Here is a 22318-nt window from a genome sequence, read left to right on the forward strand (position 1 = left end):
AAAGTTTTCTTTAATTCACTAGTGCGCTATCTTTCGTCACCTAAAGCCATAAATTCCTTCCCCAACTTTTCCATCTTGCTTCCATCCAAGATTCCTCCTCGGGAATTCAGGATTTTGAGAAATTTTAGTGTTAAAAGTACAAGATTTTCAGAGAGAAACAGAGCGTGAACGGCACAAAAAATTTTCAATTCGCCCACTAAGGGATTTCGTAAAATACTTGGTTGGTTTGTTGTCGTCAGCCAAACTATGTTGCACATATGTCAACATATATCGACATATGTTTTCAGAAAATTTGTTGAGTGATGTTGACGTACTCGTTAAAATATGCATAACAAATATTACATAAAACACTTGATAAGCACAATAGGAAACCATCAAACATTTAGATGATCCCCGAAAGATCGTTTCCTATACTCCGGGTGGTCATGGGACCACCTTGATCCCAATGTACATCCGCCTCAGCCTCATGTAAAATTGTGAAGACAATTCGATAATAAAACACAGTTGTACGAAAAATATTTGATAATACTCTCTTACAAGATAGTCTGACGTGTTATGTTAATCACCGTGAATCAAATCGTCAAACAAAGATCATGGTCAATAGTTAGGCAAAACACTTTTTCGAAGAAATTTTATGCGCAAAACGACCAAGAAAAGCATCTCTTTTAATCACTTCGGTCTGTGTATCATGTTTATTGATCACGTTGGCTTTACGGTTTAAATTAACAAAAAGAAAGCACCACCAAGAAGTTTGCTTTTTTTCCCTTTAAGCAACCACAAGATATTTCTCCATCAAGTTTTGATGAGTTACCATCGTCTAATCCATCAACCAGTCATGATAATAAACCATGTTTGTACGATAAAACATTAACAGTCAACACAGAGAAACCGGGCAGTATCCGGAAATGTTCACGACCTGGAGCATCATCGTAGTTTCAGTACCGGTCGTGTATATATATATATTTGGTCAGCAAAAATGATATAAAGCTCATGGAGTTACATGGGGGTAGCAGATGGAAGTTGAACATGGGAGGAAAACAAAAAACTAGAAACCAATAACTCCAGAGTGCGTACTTAAGTAGGCGGCGCTAACTTCTTTGCTCAGATACGGTACACTTGAAGAACTCTTCTCTGACATCTGTCTGCCATATCGAAGTTGTAAGAACTCGAAAAGATTAGGAATCATTGGTTCATTCTGGTAGTTTCAGGCGGTTGAACAGTACAAGGAAACTTTGCTCGGGGATGATGTAAAGAAAACCAAGATCTGCACTTTTGATGTATGGTCCAATGCCCTGCACACGAAGTTGCAAACATGAAGCAAAAGAAGGAAAATGTTGGAAGATACAACGCCGGTTCTTTGAGAGTTTTCTGGCTAATCAGATTGTATAAAGTAAAGCTAGTAGGTATACTGAACCAGTCTATTCACCTTGTTACTGAGCTGGAGAAGTTCTCCTTCAACCCACTGTGGATTCTGGAACCCAAATTCCGCTATTCTTCCTTGTCCCTTGTAACTTGCTACCTGGATAAATGAACACCTAATCAGCAGCATATATCCAGAGTTTTATTTCGATGCAGCCTAAAAGACATTCTTTAATTCAATCCGTTATGATTATGATGCCAAAAAAGGGTATATGCAACTTTTACTTCACACTATTCCTTGTGTGGGTTGAAATGATATCAAGATAAATCATCGTGTTTCTTCACGAAACATGAGGCACGGGCGCGCAGTTCATGATCCTATAGTATTTATACGGTACTTTAGAAAGGCCCCTAGTAGAAAAAAGGGTATTAACAATTGTACACGCCAGTAAATATTTTTTATTAAGAACAGCAAAAATTTTCTTGATGTTTTATGCAAAACGAGCAGAAAGGGTTTTCTATAACTGTTAGGCATGTGTTCATCTCCTAGTTTCCATGGTACTAAGCAGAACATGCTTCCTTGAGTTTTTGGTCTTAGAACTCTAGAAAGAGAGGAAAAAATAATAACAACGAACCAACACATGCACATACGTAGAGAAACTTCATAGTATTATTACCACTCCTAACTCATCTGGATACAATCCACGGTTAGATTGGCGGTTCCCTTTCCCAATTTTAGCACGAAATGTCACCTGGATATGCAAAAATTGGTTTAGTACAACATCACCTAGCATGTAGTAGCATAACTATCACGAAATTTAGAAAGCTATAAACCTGGCCAGCAGGAACATTCAGGTCCCCAGTTAGCTTAACTGCTTCAACATATTCGAAGAACTCCACATCTGAAGAGTCATTGCCTTCTGAACTATTCCAGTGTCCATACTTACGCCTAAGTTGCACTACCTCATTGCCATAAGGGCCAAATGCACCAACATACAGGCCTATACTTCAAACAGAAGAATTCCTCAGAAGATTGTCCCTTTTCTAAGTAAAAAGTAAAAAGTGGAGGATAAGAAAACTGACCTTCAAATGGATCCAGATCTCCTCTTGAGGTGTTGAGCCGACTAAAATTTGTATACTCAGATAATCTATTCCGCTTCTGAGCTTGACTAACAGCAAACTTGACTATTTCACGCATATTCCTTGTCATCTGTTTATAATTTAACGAAAAACTACGAACTATAAGCAAATCACATCACTGTCAGGAAAAACATAACATTGCGCCCAGAGGTAATGAGGATTTTGATAGATTTTTCAACCGTAACTCGTTAGTATCAGTCTGTTCTAAAATATAGATCTAAAACTGCAAAACCTTCCACCAGTTATGTGAATTAAAATATAAACCCAAACCTTTGGTATTGCCCACATAATTTATAGCTGAGCCAAACTCTGGCCATGATGCAAGTTTCCTAGAATTACTACATCTATAAAAGTAAAACAATAGAAAAAGGAAAGAGGTAGACATCAAGAAAGGGTAGTCCTTGGAAATTCCTGATGCTAAAACCCTCATATGCCATGAGTCTACCACGTACAACAAAAGTATCCAACTCAAATGATTTTATTCATGAACCCAATTACTTTTATACCAATTGAAAGAGTTAGGTTTTTACTGTGTAAATTCCACATTCAACTGACCTTTGAAGAAAGCTTGTCAGAATTAAAAAATGCCTTGGCAACCTCAGAAGGCATGAGCTCAGCGGCACTTTTAGGTGCTAGAGCTGCCACCTTGAACTTAGATGCTTTACTTTCTCTAGTGTCATGATCTAGGCTTCTCCCCGGAATATGCAGCACAAAAGAATCTTTCTCCACATCTTTGATTTCAGCAGGCCGACGCACATACTCATCCTTGCTAGGAGCATCCTCATTATTATGTACAACCCCACCAATAAAAAGTTTCATATCCAAATCCTTTTCATCTTCTATATTATCGCTACCTTCTCCTAGAGTGACCTCATCAGGCTGAATTTCATCCAAATTATCCACTTCGTCTTCAGAATTCTCATCAGAATCTGACGAGACACTATTTTCTTGCATCAATTGGTTTGCAGAATTGTCATCCTCTATCACTTCCTTAGCAATATCAACATCCATGACTTTAACTTTCAGTCCAGGAATTTTTTTCTTAAGAAAATTTAACACACTTTTTATTCCCTCCTCAGTTGCTCCCTCAATATTAAGGCCCTTTTCCTCGCTGCTCTCGGCCTTACCTTCATTTTTCTGAACATCTACTAGGGTTGCATTCTCAAGTTCGGAAGTGGATGAGCCTTTTTCAGGTTTGGACGGTGTAACACCGGAGTTTGTTGAACTGCCTTTGGGTTGGTGTAAGTACACTACCTGCTAACAGATATGATATCAGAAGACCAGAGAGAGAGAGAGAGAGAGAGAGAGAATTTCACACAAACTGCATTAGACAGGTGAAAGATAGTTCAATTGAAAGATCTGGTCCACAAGGCAATCTTCAACACTTACAAAATTTAAATGGCAAGCACATATATCAGATGAAATATTATTATTATTATCTACTACACGCATCTGTACTCACCTGCATAACGTATGTCCCATCAGCATTTTTTACCACAAAAATTTCAAATAGGGGACTTCCTGGCGATGATGCAACCAACTGTCTGCAACAAATAACAAATCAGTAATTTTCTCCAGTGGATAAAAAATAATTCAAAACCTAAACGATCTTACCTTGGACTGTAACTCCTCCCAACGAATCTGCCCACGCCAGGAGTTATTCGTATTAGTCTTCCAAAAGGATCATCTGAATCTTTTGGGTAGCCAACCCACCAACCTACCTGTAGATACAGACAGAATCATTGAGGACACAGCGAAAATCAAACACAAAGCAGGCCTAATTAATAAGGCCTAACAATCAAATTCATAAAAACATCTTAAAGATGCCAGGAAATGGAAAACTAGGCACTTTTCTGACTCGTGTTTCATGAACCATAGGCAATATAATCTATCAAGTTATCCATTTACAATCAAGGACTCATATAATTAATGATCCATAAATCAGAAATGATAAAAATAGCTTCGTATGAACCTGACTCAACCAAGCAGGAGACGAGCATTAGAATTACATCAGCTTCAGAAACCATCTTAACCACATGCTAATCCATTATATTACAGTAAATGTATTGAAAAGGCTAATTAAACACTATATATAAGTGACATTCATGTCATAAATAATAAACATAAAAGAACTCAATGTCATTGCAGTCCAAATAATCTCCAGACACAAAAGTCTATATTTGTGTGGACCAAATGGAAATGGAATGTTTCGACTTTTGCAGAGAAAAGCACAAGGATTTATTATGTGTAGGGCAAAACAGGGAAGGCAGTGGCATATGGGTGATGGTACAGACACAAAGGTCTAATATATGATAAATGTAATCACTTCCTCCCCTCGACACTTTGGAGGCAGACAAAAACTGCCATGACTGCCATTAAAATTCACGTACAAAGGAAACCATAATATATCTAATTTTTGAACGGAATCTACTTGTAGTATTTTAAATAAGTGTGAAAAGAAAAGAAGAGTAAAGGCTGCCTGTTCCAGCCAAGAAAGATAACTGAACTGACAAGACGTGTTGTTCAAAATTGGAAGAATCTGAATATATAAGCCAGTAGCATGTGGGAAGCTTACCAGTCCACTTCCTGTGTATCTACACAATCTCGAAGCATCATGGTAACGCTCTTCCTCAATTGCATTCTGCAAACATACAACAGACCAGGTAAAGAAACAAATTTTGATGTGAGCAAGTACACAATTATAATAGTATAAATGCTCAACTAACCTTCAATTGAGACATGATCTCAGCAACAGTGTCCTTTGATGTAGCTTCTGAAATAGACATTTTCAGTTTTGCAGCTTCCTCGAAATCTTCCTTCTCAATTGCATCTTCAAGTTGAAACTGCACGTAGCAGCAAGTTTTTAAAAATAATCAAAAGCACTTGTAATTCTTTATTTTTGGTTAAGTTCAGTTGAGCTTTATTCTTTATACGTAAACAAGCTCTACCAACGGTGAACCGCCCTAAGCAACCAAGACTACAGAAAAAACATCAATCTTTGCACTGGTACATGGTTCAGGTGAAAGTAAGAAAAGGCCGATGGAGCAACTTTTGTAACGTCAATGTTCACCGCCATTTGACAATTTAGCAACTTTAAGAATTCCGTGAAACTTGCTAATCTGCCGGAGAACAGGGTAACAAACTCTCCACATCTTCCCAAATTTCTCATGCAATTCAAACAACGCAAAGTAAATCTCAAAATTCTCAAGAACCAAGTTCCAAAATTTGTTTTACGTTTCACAGCTGTCTTAGAAAAGGATCCGAACGGGTGAATTATGTTCTATAAAACCATGAGAAATGGTAGCAAAAGGCGCACGGATTTAAACAATTATAAAGCTCAAAGTAAAGAAAAATTGATGAGCTTGATCAATGATATATAATCATCACAAGCTACGAACTTCAAGTAAATTCAGCTTACTTTTGGATTTATGAACTTTGCAGTTCAACTAATAGAGTACTAAACATAAAGTAATATTTCAGCAACTGGGAACTCTACATTGAAAACCAACAGAATTCCAAATAAATTCAGAAGTAACCATCCAAATAAGTTAAGCGATATAACCAAAAGCACTTATGAGCAAAAGTGCTTTGTACAAATCATATCATTTCCCAAAAACTAACGCTCTCTTACTGAATCAAGTAGACAAAAATTTAAACTTTGTTAAAATTCAGCAACTGGGCAAAAAAAAAAAAAAAAAAAAAAAACAGAAAACCCACATACCTTGAGAACAGAGGCGAAGCTCTCAGCCTGTTCGACCTCGGAGAAATGGCGACTCCACCGATTCCAATCCCATTCCAACGACGACCCGACACAGTCCTCACCGTAACTGTCGCTCTCACTGCACCGGCAGCACAAATTCGAGCTCTTCCGACTCCTGCTACTACTCGAAGACGAAGAAGATGAAAGCTTGGCCTGAGCGGAGCAGCCCCAACTGAGAACAACGCTCAGATTTTTATTGGAAGTGTTGAATTTGGACTTGGTGTTGGGCAAGAAGCCGGAGCAGCAATTGGGTCCGAATTGGGGCAGTGGGATTGCTTGTCCCACGCCCCATCCATTGGCCACCGCCATCTCTCTCTCTCTCTCTCTCCTCCCCGCAATTCTCTGTGTGTTGGATTTTGTGGGGAATTTGAGAAATCAATATTATACGAGTTTTCTGTGTTTATAATGGTGCAATTGGAGACGAAAATGAAGACTGGAAGAGATATGGATAGAATCGCCCGGGTAACTGTTACAATTCCAGGTAAACCAGGCCCACTAGATTTATGGGTCCCCTTTTTTTCTTGGGGGCAGATTGTCTACCCTCTCATTTTCCGTACCTTCTTGTTTTGTGTGGTCATGGTTAAGCCACGTCAATATTTTATATTACTATTTCTTTTTATCTTATTATCTCTATAAAATATTGACGTGATTTAACCGTGACCACACAAAACAGAAGGCACGAGAGGACACGGAAAGTGGGATGGCAGAGAATCTGCCTCCTTTTTTCTTACATTATCAAATTACTAATCGCACATTGTTTGGCTGTTCAAGGATAATCATAAATTCGCACGTAAAATTTTTTGTGTTTGAATTATAAAGTTTTGTGTTTATGATCATAATCGTTCGTAGTCTGAATCATTCTGTAAAGATCATTTCTGCAAAAAAATAAAAAAATTAAAAAAAAATTGAATTAAAAAGTAAAGCCGTTTAGTTAATTTGTTGTAGTAAATACATAGATGGTTCGTAATGCTTTTACAATTTCCGTTCATCTGTTTTTATACAATTTGATTTATAATATTGCGGTTGGTAAAACTAAACAACCTTAGTTTTAATTATTTTTTACAGATGAGATATTTAAAAAATGATTTATAATATGAACGATTATGATTATAAACACAAAATTCTATGAATCGGTAACAAACAATTTTGAGTAGCACACCCTGCTCATTTTTTAAGAAGCAATATTGTATTATTCTTACAAATTGGATTAAATTTTCATTTAGATTTGGTGGCATTTGATTCTCCCAATTCGATTCAACTTCAATTCCTTTCCGGTAGGTACTTGACACGTATAAACATTACTTGCAATTTGATGTGCGTGCATTAGTATAATTTTAATAAGTTATTTACTTATATGTGTTATTTGTGTGATTGTTGATAAACAGTAAGAAGTCGAACAATATCAATAGCGACTCTTACTTTAGTTTTACGTACAAAGCGAGAGTGATGTATAAACTTGTCACTTTTGTTGGAAAATTCAAACTTAAGTGTAAAAAGACGAGTATGTAACCCTAACCAAAGTATGAGTAGTTTGTAAAAAGAAAATTTTAACGTGCGAAATACACGATCTGATACATTCAGTATCATAATACAAGTAGTTGAATATTTAAAAATATTCAACCGCTTGTACCAAACAGCATTTTCGAAATATTAAAAAAGTTCTCGTTTGTAAGGCTGTTATTAGATAAGTTAAACACGCGTAATAGCGATGTGTTATATGAGATAAGAATATGCCTCTTTCAACCAAATACGCAGCTAAAGGATGAGTGTTTGACCCACCACTTCTCTCCGCTGGTCGCCATGTGTCACAGCTGCGAGCAAGAAAAATACAGCATGACAGTTTGGCAAAATTGGATGAGTGGACTACAAAATTAGGCTTACACGCTTTCGATAAAGGCTGTAAATATGCCACGTGTATTGCCACTTGGCTTGAAACCTGCCTGGAGACGAGTCAAGATTCTCGCCGGATCGTCTTTGTAAAGATCTCGAAGATGACTCGTGTCCGTTCATTGTGTGATCATAAATCATTTTAAATATTTTTATTTAAAAATAAACATAAACAATACTTGATAAAAACTGACAGCACGATATACGATGAATGAACACAATTCACAGATCCTCACCAAAAGAGGATTCGGAGAGGATCCTGTTGGCCCGGGGACCAAGGACCCCACTTCATATTAATCGATCTTTCAGATGAGAAGGAAAATACTTGTATGAAACGGAGAATGCTAAGGTTGCAGTGTCGTAAATCTATCATGCGTTGCCGTGAGTTTGAACTTTCTTACATTAGGATAGCATGACTGGTTTTGGACACCGGCAACTTAGCGTCCTTGTTTCATGTAAGTCCTCAAGACGAGGTACATTTCATGAGACACAATCTGATCTGCATTGGTTAACCGATAACATCCAGTTCTCATATCCATGAATATGTATATCCATCGTTACAAGCAGAAACCATGGCAAAAAGCTTTAGACTTTTAGTAAGCAACCTTCCCTCAGCATGTGGGTTAGAAAATTGAGTTAGATTTTGGGTAATGTAAACCAGGAAAAGAGTCTATTGTTGTTGCCGGGAGGCGGATTCGACCACGACGATATGTTCAATGGAAGGTCCCGCCCCTGGGCTTGAAAGATCCCGAGTAGATGAATGAGCAATACCCCCTTCCTCAGCAGTTTCCAAAGCAGCGTCTGCCTCATTGCCTGCACCTGCATTTTCTGTACAGACTGGACGGAATGCTCCCTGCAACCTCAACAAATGCCTCTGACTATCAGGTTGGGTTCTCACATACCGGTTGGTTGTCAACACACTGAGAGGTGAACGCTCAGAGTCAGGACGGAGATTGGATATAGCACTGAGGTCGAGATTTGGGAAGACTGAGCAACGGCATCTGGGACATTTCACATTCAGTCGAAGCCACTCATCGATGCATTCTACATGGAAATTGTGAGCACAAGGCAGGCCGCGAACCTGCAGAACTTCCAGTAAGAATCTGTTGTTGAACTTTGCAATAACTGAGCCACTATCAGAAGGTCAAATATGTACGGGAATTGTTCGTGAAATTGGGAGAGGTAGTCTGCATTGCTTACTGATAAGCTATGCACTTGATTCCTATTTTCTTAAAATTCTCTCAACATTTTACAGAGAGCAACCAAAGGGGTCCATTGATCCAATTCTTAGATAAACAATTTGGTAGTGAAACATAGATTTGACTTCTACCCGAGAGACATGGAATAATTAAGATCGATGCGGTGTTTAAAGTAGGATAGATATTCATAGAAAATTTACCTCATTGCCTACATGAAACTCTTCCAAGCAGATTGGACATTCGCTGCAATCAGTTGGAACAGCCTTCAGTCTGAACTTTGGAAGCTCCTGAATGAGTGCTTCAACTGCTTCTCTCTGTAACACCCACACAAGAACGTCAACCATCAGAACCCAACAATTAAAATATCAATAGTGAATTGATAGACAACAAATAATTCACAAGGAAAAAGGAACTGTCATTGAAGAGGTTAATATTTCTTTTTAGTATATCCTCTTGTTACCAGTTAAGCACAGCAATTAATACACTTTCATACTAGGCCTCTAAAGTTCAAGCATGCTTGAGAGAGTCTGAGACAGAGTAATGAGTTCACATACATGCAGGCATATGTGTCCGCAACACCCAGTAGAATCCGTTATCTCTATTTTCTAGGCATTGCTTTTGCCAATGCTAGTTTAAGCATAGAATTCATCCAAAATGATACTGCTTAAATAGCTTGAGTAACTACTATCATGATTTCAAACATCTGCATAGAACTTTATTATTATTATACATAATATGTTGTAAAAAGAGTGAGATAACAATTAGACACAAAACTGAACAAATGTGTGAATCTAAGGGCAAGCAGTTCCCTCAACAGGAGAATTTTGGGGTGGATGTTACCTGTGCTTGAGTCAAGTAAAGTCCAGGTTGGAATGCAGCAGCATCTTGGGCCATCCCTCTTGTTTCTTGACCGGCAGCTTCAAATGCCCAATCTGGCACCCGAATCATATCAACCAAAACCTTAACAATGAGGAGAAATCATTACTATGAATGATAGGAAGAACTGGATCAACACAGAAGAAAAGAACTTTGAACACTTAATTGGCAATCAACAGAAAGTGGGCGTGTTACATAGTCAAAACAGCATTATCATATAATGTCTATCTGGTACAATAGCAATACTGGCATGCGCTAAAATGAGGAATAAAAACACTACGGGTCACCAATGAGAGGCTTAATAGTGTGCAACCATAGCAATCATATTATATTTGTACTACTACAAGTTAATATACGTTAATAAATATTACAATAAAGGACACTTTCATAATGGGAAAACAAAAAAAGACGTTTCAGTGTTTACCCCATATTCTGACACAGGAATCCCTTGCTGAGCTCGCAGTAAGTGTGCCTCCCTTCGTGTCAACCACTGAAAAAAAGGGGTTTGAAAATTAGGATAAGAACATCAAACTTCGAAATAAAATGTCCTGGTTGAATCTAGAAAATGGACAAAGCGCCACTAACCTTCCCAATTGACATGCAAGCAATGCAAAGTAGAGCACTGTAGCTAAAAAGTAACCAAATGAGAAAACCCCACTTCTGACCACTTTCAGGCAACTGCAAGCATTAAAATGCATTAGCACCGCCACTAAGATTGTTTAAACTTTAAAACACCACTGTTCTGCCAATGAACTAAGAAATATAACTTACACAGTCCTTCGATTTGTGAAACCACAGTGTACCAAGCAGTGTCCAAGTCCAAAGAAATGGATAAAGCAGCAGAGAAAGAATTGAAAGGACCACTACTCTTCCGCAGAAACGAGCATATCTTTGCTGCCACCCAAAATCCCTAAAACCACAACCATTCGAAGGGAAACGACAAGGGTTTATGAACCATTCAACTACAAATTGAACAAACTATGTAGCAGAGAAAGATTAACTAAAGAAATGGCCTTACAAACCCATTCCAGAGGCAAGCCCATTATCCACAAACATCAACATCCGAAAAACAAACACAGTAGTGTAATCAACCTGAGATTAAAGGCAAACATATTTCAAAATAATCCCATATCAAAATTGCTTGGAATTCAGAGAATTTATATAAATATCTATAAACCTACCACGATCCATATGTGCAACGGGTATGCACAAGTATGGTACCGCTTCCAATTAATTCCAACAATCACTCTGTCACCATACCCGTTAAAGAAACGAACAATTGGGAAAATTGGGATTCCAGCAAGAAAATAAAAACCCTAATTTACAAGAAATTAAAGGATACACGCTCGTCGCGAGCATCGACAAGAAGAACCCATCGTACCTACAAATGCAAAATCGTGGAAAATTCGACATCAAAATCCCTAAAACCCACACACAGAAATCGAGAGGCGGATTGAAAGAAAAGAAAGAAAGATGACTTACCACTTGAAATCGACGCCTCGGATGGCCATGACGGACGGCGAGCTGTGCAGAAGAACCCTACGCAGAAGACGACGGCGAATTCCAAGACCCTACGATGCTCATTTGAAGAGATAAATTCTTGCAATCTCTCGTACGCAGAGATTGAGAGGAGGGAGATTCCGGAGAGAACAAAGCTGGCGAGCAAGAAAGAGACTGATGAGAGGGAGAGAGACAGACAGACAGAGAGAGAAGGAGAGAGAGTAAGAGACTGACAAGGACTTACTGTGAACTTTTGCTGACTGGCAATCTCCCTTCTTCCCAATTACTTGACGGCGTTATGACGGGCGTGAGTTTACTACCGTTTACTTTTTGTTAATTTTAATTTATTTCTTTTATTATTTTTAGTCTTTTTCCATGCGCAATGTATTTTTTAACACCGACGCTATGTGCGATTTGAAAAAAAAAAAAAAAAAAAAAATTAAGGAGAGGAGAATCGGACCAATGACTTCGAATGTTACTATGCAGAAGTGAATATTCTTAACCAAATAAGATACAAGTTTCTTTCAAATGCTGTAAAGTTCAAGCTATTAAATTGAATAAACCCTTTTGTTTTCTAGTTGTTGCCATGTTCATCCTTATTTTATTAAAGATTTGTTGTCTTTGAACATAACACAACATAACATTGAGTAAAAAATACTCCAATGTGGGGGCAAATCTTGAAGGATCAGTCCACCGACCGACCACTCACATTCTACAACTATCGTGCAAGATTTATCCCGTATTGGATAAAATAGCACGTTTTAGTATCTTGTGTTTGTAAAGATGATTATGTTAGTTACAATTTGGTGGCCTTAGGCACTTGTATACAGCTGACGCAGGTTGCTTGTAAGTGGGGACACTATTGGTATCAACAAATCTGACTTCTGGTGCAAAAGAAAGTTCCCTGTGCCTGAAACTCAAAAGAATTACCAACACCTTAGCGCTTACAATGCTTCCTTCGATACGATAATCGAGTCCAATTATACCAGCTTGCAGGACTGTCAAATTGTCCAGCGTGGTGAGACAATGATCAGAGTGTATTCAGAGTACTAAGTTTTGAGTATGGATATGAGTTGTATCACCCGAACGAACACGTCTGAGACGCTTTCGTTTGGAGAAAGAGTATCTGATGCATATACCTGATGTGCATTAGCAGAAGACATGATCATACTTTGCTACTTGGTGGAAAAGAAAACAAATCTTGATGACTTAAAGATATGGTTGTAAATTGGAAATGTTTACTTCTGAAACAGCTTCCAGGTTCTTTCCTTCATGAGCTCCCAATCCACGGGCGTCGAGAAAGCTATACTCTGGGACGATATAACTGCATACAAAAATACATGATGATTGCAGCAAGCTAACATCTTTGGACAGGTTTATGAAGGTATACTTAATCAGTAGGTTTGGCAAATGGCTGTATAATTCTGAATTGGCTTTGAAAATTCGACAATCATGGTACTAATTCGGGTTAAAATGCTTAGAGAGAATGAGTTTGATTGGGAAGGCCTCATCCTGATAGCTCAATAAGAAAAGGAAACAATGCAACTGGCATAAGCGCTTTTACTAGAATTAACAACTAGTCGAAAACTTTATTAAAAATCCCAAGTGTTTTCTGAAGTAGCACCTCACAAAGCCCTTTTGTTTTATTCTACCAAACATGTTCATAAGCACTTTTGGTTGCCAAAAAGCGGTTTTATACAGCATTCAAGTAAATTTAGTACTGCCACATGAAGCACTAGATTTCGCAGTTATTAATACTAACTTGCACACCTTCGACTGAACCCATTAGCGATGATCTCTGCCGCCGGGTAAGCTCTCTGAGTGATAGAAGGCCATATCCAACAGTTCTTGTCACAGGCCCCCATTTCATTCAAATCGAAAGCCGACCTCACTGCCTGCTTCTTCCCCTTCTCCGACAACCCGTTATCCACAGAAGTTTTTGCAACCGGGTTCTTGTTGATTACTCCTATGCTCTCATACTCAAACTCCCATGCCCTCACCAGAAAATACCTTCCGGTTTCATACACACAAAAAACAAGAGTAAAAAGCAATCAACGAACAAATAACTCAATAGTACCATGGCTATATATTAGCATCACGGGATATGTTTTTCGCACACCCTATTGCTTCTCATGCGCTTTCTCTTTATTATCAAGCCTTAATTATTTAATAAATAAAAAGAGAAACAAATGAACAAGTGCAAAAAGAGAAAACGGAAGCATGAAAATCACTACCCTTAGCATCATGTACGATGCATCACTAGTAAGGCTAAAATGGGGTCAAAGTTTTCAGCTTTTTAGAAACAAATAGCAATACAACCCACAGTACTTGTTTTCCATCAACTTTTTGAATTTTCTCAGAAACCGAACAGCAATTCAAGTACAAACAAAACATGGGTTGCTGAATACTGGTTGGTGAGCCGAACTGGGGGCATCTGGAAGAGGCCGCGAGCAAAGGCTGCTTCTTGTGCTGACATGGGGCTGAGAAAATTGTGTGCAAAAGGGGTTGCGGCCATGGATACGGTGAGGGCGGCGAGGAGGCTGCAGCGGCTGATGGGTGGAATCATTTGATGGGTTTTGAGTTGTTGACGATGGATTTTGAGGAGTAGGAGGAGGGCGGGGGTTAATGGAGGAAGATGTTGCTAGCATTTTTGGCGGGTATATTGGGGGCGGACCAAAGTGAGTCTCAACTAAATTAACAGCCACTTCTGTTCCGAGAGATTTTTCAGTATGATTGGAATCGGAATGGTATACCACTTGTTATTATATAAATAGTGGAATATGTGTGTTAAAAAATTAATAAGTTAAAAAATAAAATTTTTCATCACTTACGTAAAACATGTGATATACCATCATTCTTCCCATCGTAATGAAAATTTTCTCTTTTGCTCTATTTCTCTGACAGTTTTCACTTCGTCCAACCAAATCCAAGCCCATATGCGCGACCAATTGGATCTGGTACGACATGTAGTTTACATCCAAGCCCAATATTTTGTCAGCACCAAGCCTTAAAAACCCAGGTCCTAAACATCCAAGTCTCCAGCTCAGCCCACTACTGCCTTTGTCTCCCTCGAACATGTAGATCTATGCGATATTGTACATAAGTCGTTAACACGATACGAAATTGCATGAACTCTTTGGTGTATAAGTCAGGATTTATCAAGTCTTATTGATAACGTTTGGACCTGTTAATCTAAAGGTTCGTGTCATGTTAATCTGTGACATCTGTTTCCATTTGTTCGGATTTAAAGTCTTTTTAATCAAAAGATACAAATGTTATTAACTAACTTGTGAAAGTACACCAAACATGTGTACAAGACGATGGCAAATAAAAACAACAAATTCACAAGGGAAAAATTAACATAAACAAAAATTGCATTAACAATTATAAAACCTACATGACAATAATCAAGTTTAATCTCTTATCAGCGTACACAACTTAAAACATCCTAATTAAAACCTAAAAACCACCACCACATGAATGAGCGCCGCTAGCAAACCAAGTGCATCTAGTCAACATTTTTCCATCTAATGATAGAAGCCAAAGAGAAACTACACACAAAATAAGTGTAGAATATTTGAACTCCTAGCAAACAAAGTGCATCTAGTCAACATTTTCCCATCAAACTCGACAACAACAACTAAGCTTTATCCTACTAAGTGAAGTGTATATGAATTCTAAAATATCATTGCGAACAATTTTGCGCCAAATCTTCTGTTAGCTCGAACTTCGTAATAAAAGAAAACTTTCATTCTCTAATTATAAAAACACAGATTGAATGTACTAAAAAAGTGGCTACTTGTTGCTTACAACTTTTTAGAAATGATCTCATAGAAATTGCCAAGTGAATAACCCCTTTGTTTATAACAAAAAACAAAGTACTGGCCTCTTAATCCAACAAGAAAAATAATAAGAATTTGTAGCTGCAGCTTCTAATTAACTAGATATATTTGTTGGCTATTGATGTTTTATATATACATAGTGCCAGCAAATGAGTTCCTAGATATCTGGGACTAGGAACTGAAATGCACGCTGCACAAAATTAGTGGGGCTACAGAGGCCAAAAATATGAAGCATCTTTGCCTTGGTAGTATTATAAACTCGAAGCTCTGGGATTTTACCAAACCCATACTTAAACATTATCTAGTTCAGCTAGCTCCAGGCTGCAGCTATCCTTTCGATGTTTGAGTCCCTCTCCCTTTGAATATGGTTATATAAATCTCACTCCTGTTTTCCATAGCTGAGATCTGTCGAGCGTGAAGACAAAATGATAAGAAATTTTTTATTGTGACCGAAATATAAGTGGTACATCATGTATTTTTTGAGTGGTGAGAATTTTTATTTTTTAAATTATTAAATTTTTAACACAAATATTCCACTAATTGTATAGTAACACATGATGTACCACTCTGTATTTCGATCACAAAATCTCACTACAATGATATGGTTATCTGAAACGAGCCAGTTGCTCCTGTCCACATGCACAAGATTAAATGTATATGCTCTTGCTTTCCTAAAACTCTATATGAACTAGGCTACACCTTTTTCCAGGTTTCACTCTTCAATTTAGGAAAACATGAAAGGGAGAGTGTTTTTAGATAGGATGGTGATGTTCACACATTTATTTATATTTTTTACATATTTTTTTTATTTTTTGACAGTTCGATTAAATGAATAAAAATTAACAATAACATTTTAGAAATAAAAAAAATATGTAAATAACACTACGTAATCTTCAAATATTACTATTTGAATGAAAAATAGTCTTATCGATTTCAACTCAAAAGTTGTTAATAGTGTCTTATTTTATTGATAGCAAATAGTCTCAAATAAAATAATCAATATGTTGTTGTTATACTGGTGGTGATATAAAAAGTGACTGTCGTCGTCTCTTTTTTCACTTAGCGCTCTTTCATTTTTTTTTTCTTTCTAATATTTTGATTAATAAAGCTCGAAAAGCACATCAAAGTCATACACAAGACAAATATTTTAACATGACTGCAAAATTAATAACCTCAAAAGACTAAACTAATTCGTACAACACCAGCACAAGCAACTAAAAAATTCACTACACCAAAATTTAGCACAACTCATATTCAAACCAACACAGCCCAAAACAACCAAAACACTAAATTGAATCATAGCCCTAAACTATAACTATCACCATGAATCAAAAGTACACCACCATAGATTCCACCGGATCTAAGGCAGTGTTTAAAATACCAATATAGGTTGAAATAGTGATATGCAAATTTTTAGAATTATCAATGGATATATCGAATCAGTTGCCTTTAACGAAAATACTGGAAATTTGTAATGAGTATATCAATTCATTCAGATTTAGACGAAATTAGAGAAAAATTTCTCAAAAAAATTTAGAAGTTTGGAATCCGCAATGGGTTCAGGCAAAATTTTGTGTAGTGAATCGGTAAATATCATCGATATTCATTGCTATATCTCGCTGATATAGGGTGAAATTTGCATTTCACCCAATTTTCAATTTCCATATAACGATCCTTGACTTTCAGATATTTAATTCGACGAAAATATCGACAATTTTGTTGATATTTTAAACACTGGATCTAGGCAAGAAGAACTTGTTGAATAATGAAGGATATGAAGAAGATCAATCTCCAATGATTTAGCTACGCATAATAGTAGATAAGAGTCACTAATAGAAGAACAATTAATTACATGGCACAGGTACACCATTATGGCGTCCCATGCTAATGAAATAAAGACATGTGTAAGTTGTTAACTTTAATTTGTCCAGTATGTGTTTCATTTTGCATGGAATGTTACATGACGATATACTTGTGTCATATAAGTGCGTCCTCCGCTAATAGCAGCTAAGAGTCATCATCAAACAAGGTTGGCCAAAATCACAAAGGCAAATCATAATGAAGTCCTTCAACTTTGAGGTGGAAATTTAGAGAAAGCGTTTTTGGAGAATGATGAAAATGAGGGATGAGCAGGGAGGTGACCCATTTTTTTTTTTTTTAGGTCAGAACAAAAAAGAAGTGATTGTGAATTGAAAACTGGCAAAGACTCAGATCAAGTCCCACGAGAGACTAGTTATTATTACGAAAAATATGAACAAGAACAATGAGGGGTTTTCTCCTCCCCTCTTCCTCTTGAATTTTTCTTCTCTTTTTTCATTCAATTTTATTTTTCTAACATTAATAAAGCAATAGACAAAAATAAAGAAAGTGAGTACGAAAAATGAGAAATTGGGAATCACTCCCCTAGTGATATTTGAGAACTGTTCCCAAAAGAAAAACCAACACTTCTACTTCATATGTGCTTGTACTTTTCCATATAATATGCATATTCAAAATTTCAAATTAGTAATGTCACATCTACCGTTTCTTTATCTGCACTTTTATCTGCAGAGTGCAGACTTATACATTGCTGGATATGTGTCCAGTTCTATATGCATAAGTGCTTTTGTAATAAAGCAAACGTTTGCCCACAGCAAAGCATATAGCACTCAGAAAAAGCAAGCCACTGTAGTACCTCTTCAGCTATATATATTCACTGAAAAACCCTATTTCTCACTCCTCTCTCTCTCTCTCTTCCCTCCACAACATGAAAATCTTCCTCTTGTTCTTCTTCTTATTATTCTCACTTTTCCAGGTAAGAAAACTATTGCAAACAACAAAATTCATATTTCACTTACAGTTTATAATGCATGTTTATGCAAATTTATATACACACATACATACATCTTCCAAACCCTAATTAACTTCATTTTTGCATGTGCATGCAGGTCTCAGTAGCGAGCACAAGCAATGAAACTACAAACAACCCTTTCACTCCCAAAGCCTCACTCAACCGCTATTGGGACACCCACATTTCCAACAACCTCCCAAAACCCGCCTTCCTCTTCGCCAAAGCGTCCAAACTCGACCCAGTCAACTCAACGATTCTCACCAAACTCGCCGCTCAAAACTCACTCTCCTCCCATTTCACCTCCTTCTGCTCCCTAGCCAACCTCTGCTGCTCCTTCGACTCCTCCGCCGAAACCCACCAACAAGACATCGCCACCCGCCACCCCAAAAACGCAAACTTTGCCGTCTACGCCGACAAGAACTTCGCCAACTACGGCTCCTCCAAACTCGGTGGAGTCGACTCGTTCAAGAACTACTCGGAAGAGTTGAACTCGCCCCGAGACTCGTTCAAGAAGTACAGCAAGGGCTCCCATTCGCACTCGGAGAAGTTCACGTCCTACGCCCACGATGCCAACGTCGCAAACGCCAACTTCACCAGCTACGGCGCCGACTCGGGCGGTGGTTCGGGCGAGTTCACCAGCTACGACGACCGAGTCAACGTCCCTAGGCTCGGATTCACATCCTACGACTCGAACACCAACGGCCACCGTCTCTCCTTCACCGGGTACGGCCACGACACCAACTCGGGCTCTGAATCTTTCGCCAGCTACGGAAAATCCGGCAATTCTAACCCGAACCAGTTCACCAGGTACGCCGAAGGTTCGAACATAATAGGGTCGGGTTTCACGGGTTACGGAGAGTCCGGGAACGGCCAAAACGATTCGTTTACAGGGTATGGGACAATCCGGTAATAACCCACATAACAATTTCAAGAGCTACGGCGCCGGCGGGAATGCCGGGCTCGATGGGTTCTCCAATTACCGGAGCTCGGCGAATGTCGGCGACGATACGTTTCAGTCGTATGCGAGAAAATCGAATTCCGGGAAAGTGAGATTCTCGAATTACGGGAAATCGTTCAACCCTGGAAACGACTCATTCAAAGAGTACGGAGCCGGGTCGAAGGGTCGGACCACCGTCGGGTTCAAAACGTACGGTTTGGGTCGGAGTTTCAAAGAGTATGCCAAAAACGGCGTCACTTTTGCAGAGTATAACGATTTGAGCAGGGTGGGAGCCCATTCGACTGAAAAGGAGTCTAGTGGCAGTGCTGTAAATAAGTGGGTTGAGCCCGGCAAGTTCTTCAGGGAATCAATGTTGAGGCAGGGGAATGTAATGGTGATGCCCGACATTAGGGACCGAATGCCGGAAAGGTCGTTTTTACCCCGGGGGATTTTGTCGAAATTACCTTTTTCGACGTTGAGGATGTCGGAGATTAAGGAGATATTTCACGCACCGGAGAACTCCGCCATGGAGCGCGTGCTTACTAACGCGCTGGCCGAATGTGAGAGGGATCCGAGCCCGGGCGAAACCAAGCGGTGCGTGGGATCGGTCGAGGACATGATTGACTTTGCAGTCTCGATCCTCGACCGCAATGTGGTGGTTCGGACCACTGAAAATGTGAGCGGATCAAAGCGGAAGGTGATGATCGGAGCAGTCAGTAGAATCAACGGCGGAAATATAACCAAATCGGTTTCGTGTCATCAAAGTTTGTATCCCTACTTACTGTATTACTGCCACTCCGTGCCTAGGGTTAGGGTTTATGAGGCTGATATCCTTGATGTGGAGAGTAAGAGCAAGATCAACCACGGTGTTGCCATTTGTCACATTGACACGTCATCGTGGAGTCCGGGACATGGTGCATTCGTGGCACTGGGGTCCAGTCCGGGAAAAATTGAAGTCTGCCACTGGATATTCGAGAACGATATGACATGGACAATTGCGGATTAAGGACTGATGACACTGTTTTGTCTTCCATGTTACACTGAGATTTATTGTGGTAATTAAGAAGCTTTTTGGTTCGGTGATTTCTTTGTTTTATATATGGTTAAAGTTTGGGAGTTTGTTGGTTCAATGTCTGCTTTTCTTTTGCTTTTAATTTTTAACAGACAAATGCTTTGATTTCACACGAATCATCGATCGAGTTAGCTAGCTAGGTTTGGCTCTTAAATCTTAATACTTAATTGAGTTTGAATTCATGCTTTCATCCAAACCGGGCAATCATAGATAGATAATTGATTTTTGTTCATTGATTTTCTTTAAATCATTTGATCAGTTGAAAATTGAAGGGAGTGTGTGATAGGTAAAATTGAGTGTGTGTATTACGAATAAGAGCATAAGGCAAAACACCTCCAATGCATATGGGACTTAAAACTCATGTTTGGGTTTTGAGGTAAAAGTGAGACCTAAATTTGGGTCTTTGCATTAGAGGAGAAAATGCTGGACTCAAAACTCATATTTGGATTTAACAATTTGGTTATGTGCATTGGAGCTTATTGGACTTAAAACTCAAATCTCAATTTTTTGGTTGAATAACATTTTCCTAGTTAGTATGAGCGCCAGCTTGAACTCAAATCTCATTTAAAACTCAAATTTGGGTCTCACTTATCTCAGAACTCATATTTAAATTTTAAAGTTCATGTGCATTAGAGATGTTTTACTTTGTATTTATACTCAAATCTCATAACATATCATGTTGCCTAATTATTTTATATGCATTCTGAGCTAGGACACCTTGGAGTAATTTTTCGGTGTACCCGGCACACCAATTTTTTTTGGTGTACCCTCACTCATAATGGTGAGGGTGCACCAAAAAAATTTGGTGCACCCTCACTTTTTGTACACCAAAAAAATTCTAATGAGTGAGGGTACACCAAAAAAATTTGGTGTACCCGGTACACCTAAAAATTTTTCGACACCTTGACATTACATAATAAAAAGTAATATAAACAAGCCATGTGCAAACACAAAGGAAAAAGAGAGTTGCAACAAGAAAAAGGAGCGAAAAGGGGGTGAGATAAATAAAGGAGGTAGACAGATATTTATAAAGAAGAGATTGAGATACTAAATCAAAAGATATATAGAAGAATGAAGATCAATATGATCTCAAGGAAGGAAGGAACAAAATCTTTGCTGGGTATATATGTGCCACATTCTACGTATCATCACGAGAAATTTTTTAAGTGCGTCAGGAACACAGCCTAGCATATTAAATATAATAATATAATTAGTTGGAGTACTTAGATCATCTCTAACCTAAGGGTCCAGAGGGTCGAAAATAGCTCGAAAATCATCTCCAACCGAGAGCCAAACCAAAGGGCTTGTGGGCTCCATTGGAAAAAAGGGCCAACCGTCCCCGGGCCGGGCTCCCATTCAAACCCCAACGGCTAGTTGACGTCTGTTACCGTTGGTTTTTTATTACTATTTTTATTTTGGCCAAAATATTTTTAAAAAATTCTAAAAAATTCTCATTTTTTCCTATAAATACTTAAACCATTCCTACACCATTCGTCACAAATTTTTCACTATTTCAATTCTCATATTTTCTTACCTCTTCCAATAATATTTCCTTCAATTTTTTCAATAATTTTTAAATGGCCTCATCTGCAATGAAAGGTAGGGCTTGGACCCGAAAAGAAGATGAAGCTCTTTGCGGGGCTTATAGATGGGTGTCAGAAGATAGTGTGAGGGGGAGTTCTGAAACAAGTGAAGGTGTTTGGACTCATGTGTCCAAAAAATACTTAGAGTTATACAAAGACACCACTCCACCGAATACTCGAAACCATGAGAGTTGTTCATCAAGATGGAAGAAACATCTTCAGCCAAGTTTGAACAAATGGCATCAAGCACTGTTAGCAGCCGTAAGTAGACATGAAAGCGGTGCTAATTGCTACGACGAAGTAAGTGTTTTCACAATTTATTTTAAATATTTA

At 38.3% G+C, this 22318-nt stretch overlaps 3 protein-coding genes and 1 pseudogene across 3 annotated transcripts; 1 reads left to right on the forward strand and 3 right to left on the reverse strand.

The window, feature by feature from the left end:
- Window positions 1–836: 836 nt before the first annotated feature.
- On the reverse strand, window positions 837–18304 carry LOC125479843 (protein EXECUTER 2, chloroplastic-like). Its single transcript, XM_048589928.1, has 12 exons — window positions 18280–18304; window positions 6221–6587; window positions 5226–5342; window positions 5075–5140; window positions 4114–4220; window positions 3962–4043; window positions 3055–3753; window positions 2443–2569; window positions 2194–2360; window positions 2037–2111; window positions 1427–1519; window positions 837–1292 (listed from the first exon to the last, which is right to left on the reverse strand). The coding sequence occupies exons 2-12, from the start codon at window positions 6566–6568 to the stop codon at window positions 1191–1193; spliced, it is 1983 nt and encodes a 660-aa protein (XP_048445885.1). The 5' UTR covers window positions 6569–6587; window positions 18280–18304; the 3' UTR covers window positions 837–1190.
- LOC103953039 (E3 ubiquitin-protein ligase SIS3) lies at window positions 8655–11932 on the reverse strand. Its single transcript, XM_009364760.3, has 10 exons — window positions 11704–11932; window positions 11564–11602; window positions 11403–11469; window positions 11240–11313; window positions 10993–11131; window positions 10807–10899; window positions 10646–10711; window positions 10186–10305; window positions 9546–9659; window positions 8655–9227 (listed from the first exon to the last, which is right to left on the reverse strand). The coding sequence occupies exons 1-10, from the start codon at window positions 11730–11732 to the stop codon at window positions 8817–8819; spliced, it is 1152 nt and encodes a 383-aa protein (XP_009363035.2). The 5' UTR covers window positions 11733–11932; the 3' UTR covers window positions 8655–8816.
- Window positions 12931–14236, reverse strand: LOC125479708. Its single transcript, XM_048589431.1, has 3 exons — window positions 14130–14236; window positions 13492–13731; window positions 12931–13045 (listed from the first exon to the last, which is right to left on the reverse strand). Exons 1-3 carry the CDS (start codon window positions 14234–14236, stop codon window positions 12931–12933), a joined length of 462 nt encoding a protein of 153 aa, XP_048445388.1.
- Window positions 18214–20460, forward strand: LOC125479844 (annotated as a pseudogene).
- The last annotated feature ends 1858 nt before the right edge of the window (window positions 20461–22318 follow it).

Source organism: the organism of the source record quoted next, unplaced genomic scaffold (assembly GCF_019419815.1).
Source record: "Pyrus x bretschneideri cultivar Hongxiangsu unplaced genomic scaffold, Pyrus_bretschneideri_v1 Contig3, whole genome shotgun sequence".
NCBI classification, from domain to species: domain Eukaryota; kingdom Viridiplantae; phylum Streptophyta; class Magnoliopsida; order Rosales; family Rosaceae; genus Pyrus; species Pyrus x bretschneideri.

Excerpts from the sequence above, each read along its gene's own strand:
- LOC125479843 (XM_048589928.1), bottom strand. The coding sequence starts at position 6,568 with ATGGCGGTGGCCAATGGATGGGGCGTGGGACAAGCAATCCCACTGCCC. Across the intron at positions 5,343-6,220 it reads GCTTCGCCTCTGTTCTCAAG|TTTCAACTTGAAGATGCAAT; the intron begins GTATGTGGGTTT and ends TGCTACGTGCAG. Across the intron at positions 4,221-5,074 it reads GATACACAGGAAGTGGACTG|GTAGGTTGGTGGGTTGGCTA; the intron begins GTAAGCTTCCCA and ends CTGTATCTACAG.
- LOC103953039 (XM_009364760.3), bottom strand. The coding sequence starts at position 11,732 with ATGGCCATCCGAGGCGTCGATTTCAAGTG. Across the intron at positions 11,603-11,703 it reads CGAGGCGTCGATTTCAAGTG|GTACGATGGGTTCTTCTTGT; the intron begins GTAAGTCATCTT and ends TTGCATTTGTAG. Across the intron at positions 10,306-10,645 it reads TTCCTGTGTCAGAATATGGG|GTTTTGGTTGATATGATTCG; the intron begins GTAAACACTGAA and ends CTCATTGTTAAG.
- LOC125479708 (XM_048589431.1), bottom strand. The coding sequence starts at position 14,236 with ATGGCCGCAACCCCTTTTGCACACAATTTTCTCAGCCCCATGTCAGCA. Across the intron at positions 13,732-14,129 it reads CCAGTTCGGCTCACCAACCA|GTATTTTCTGGTGAGGGCAT; the intron begins GTATTCAGCAAC and ends TGAAACCGGAAG. Across the intron at positions 13,046-13,491 it reads GCTAATGGGTTCAGTCGAAG|TTATATCGTCCCAGAGTATA; the intron begins GTGTGCAAGTTA and ends TTTTGTATGCAG.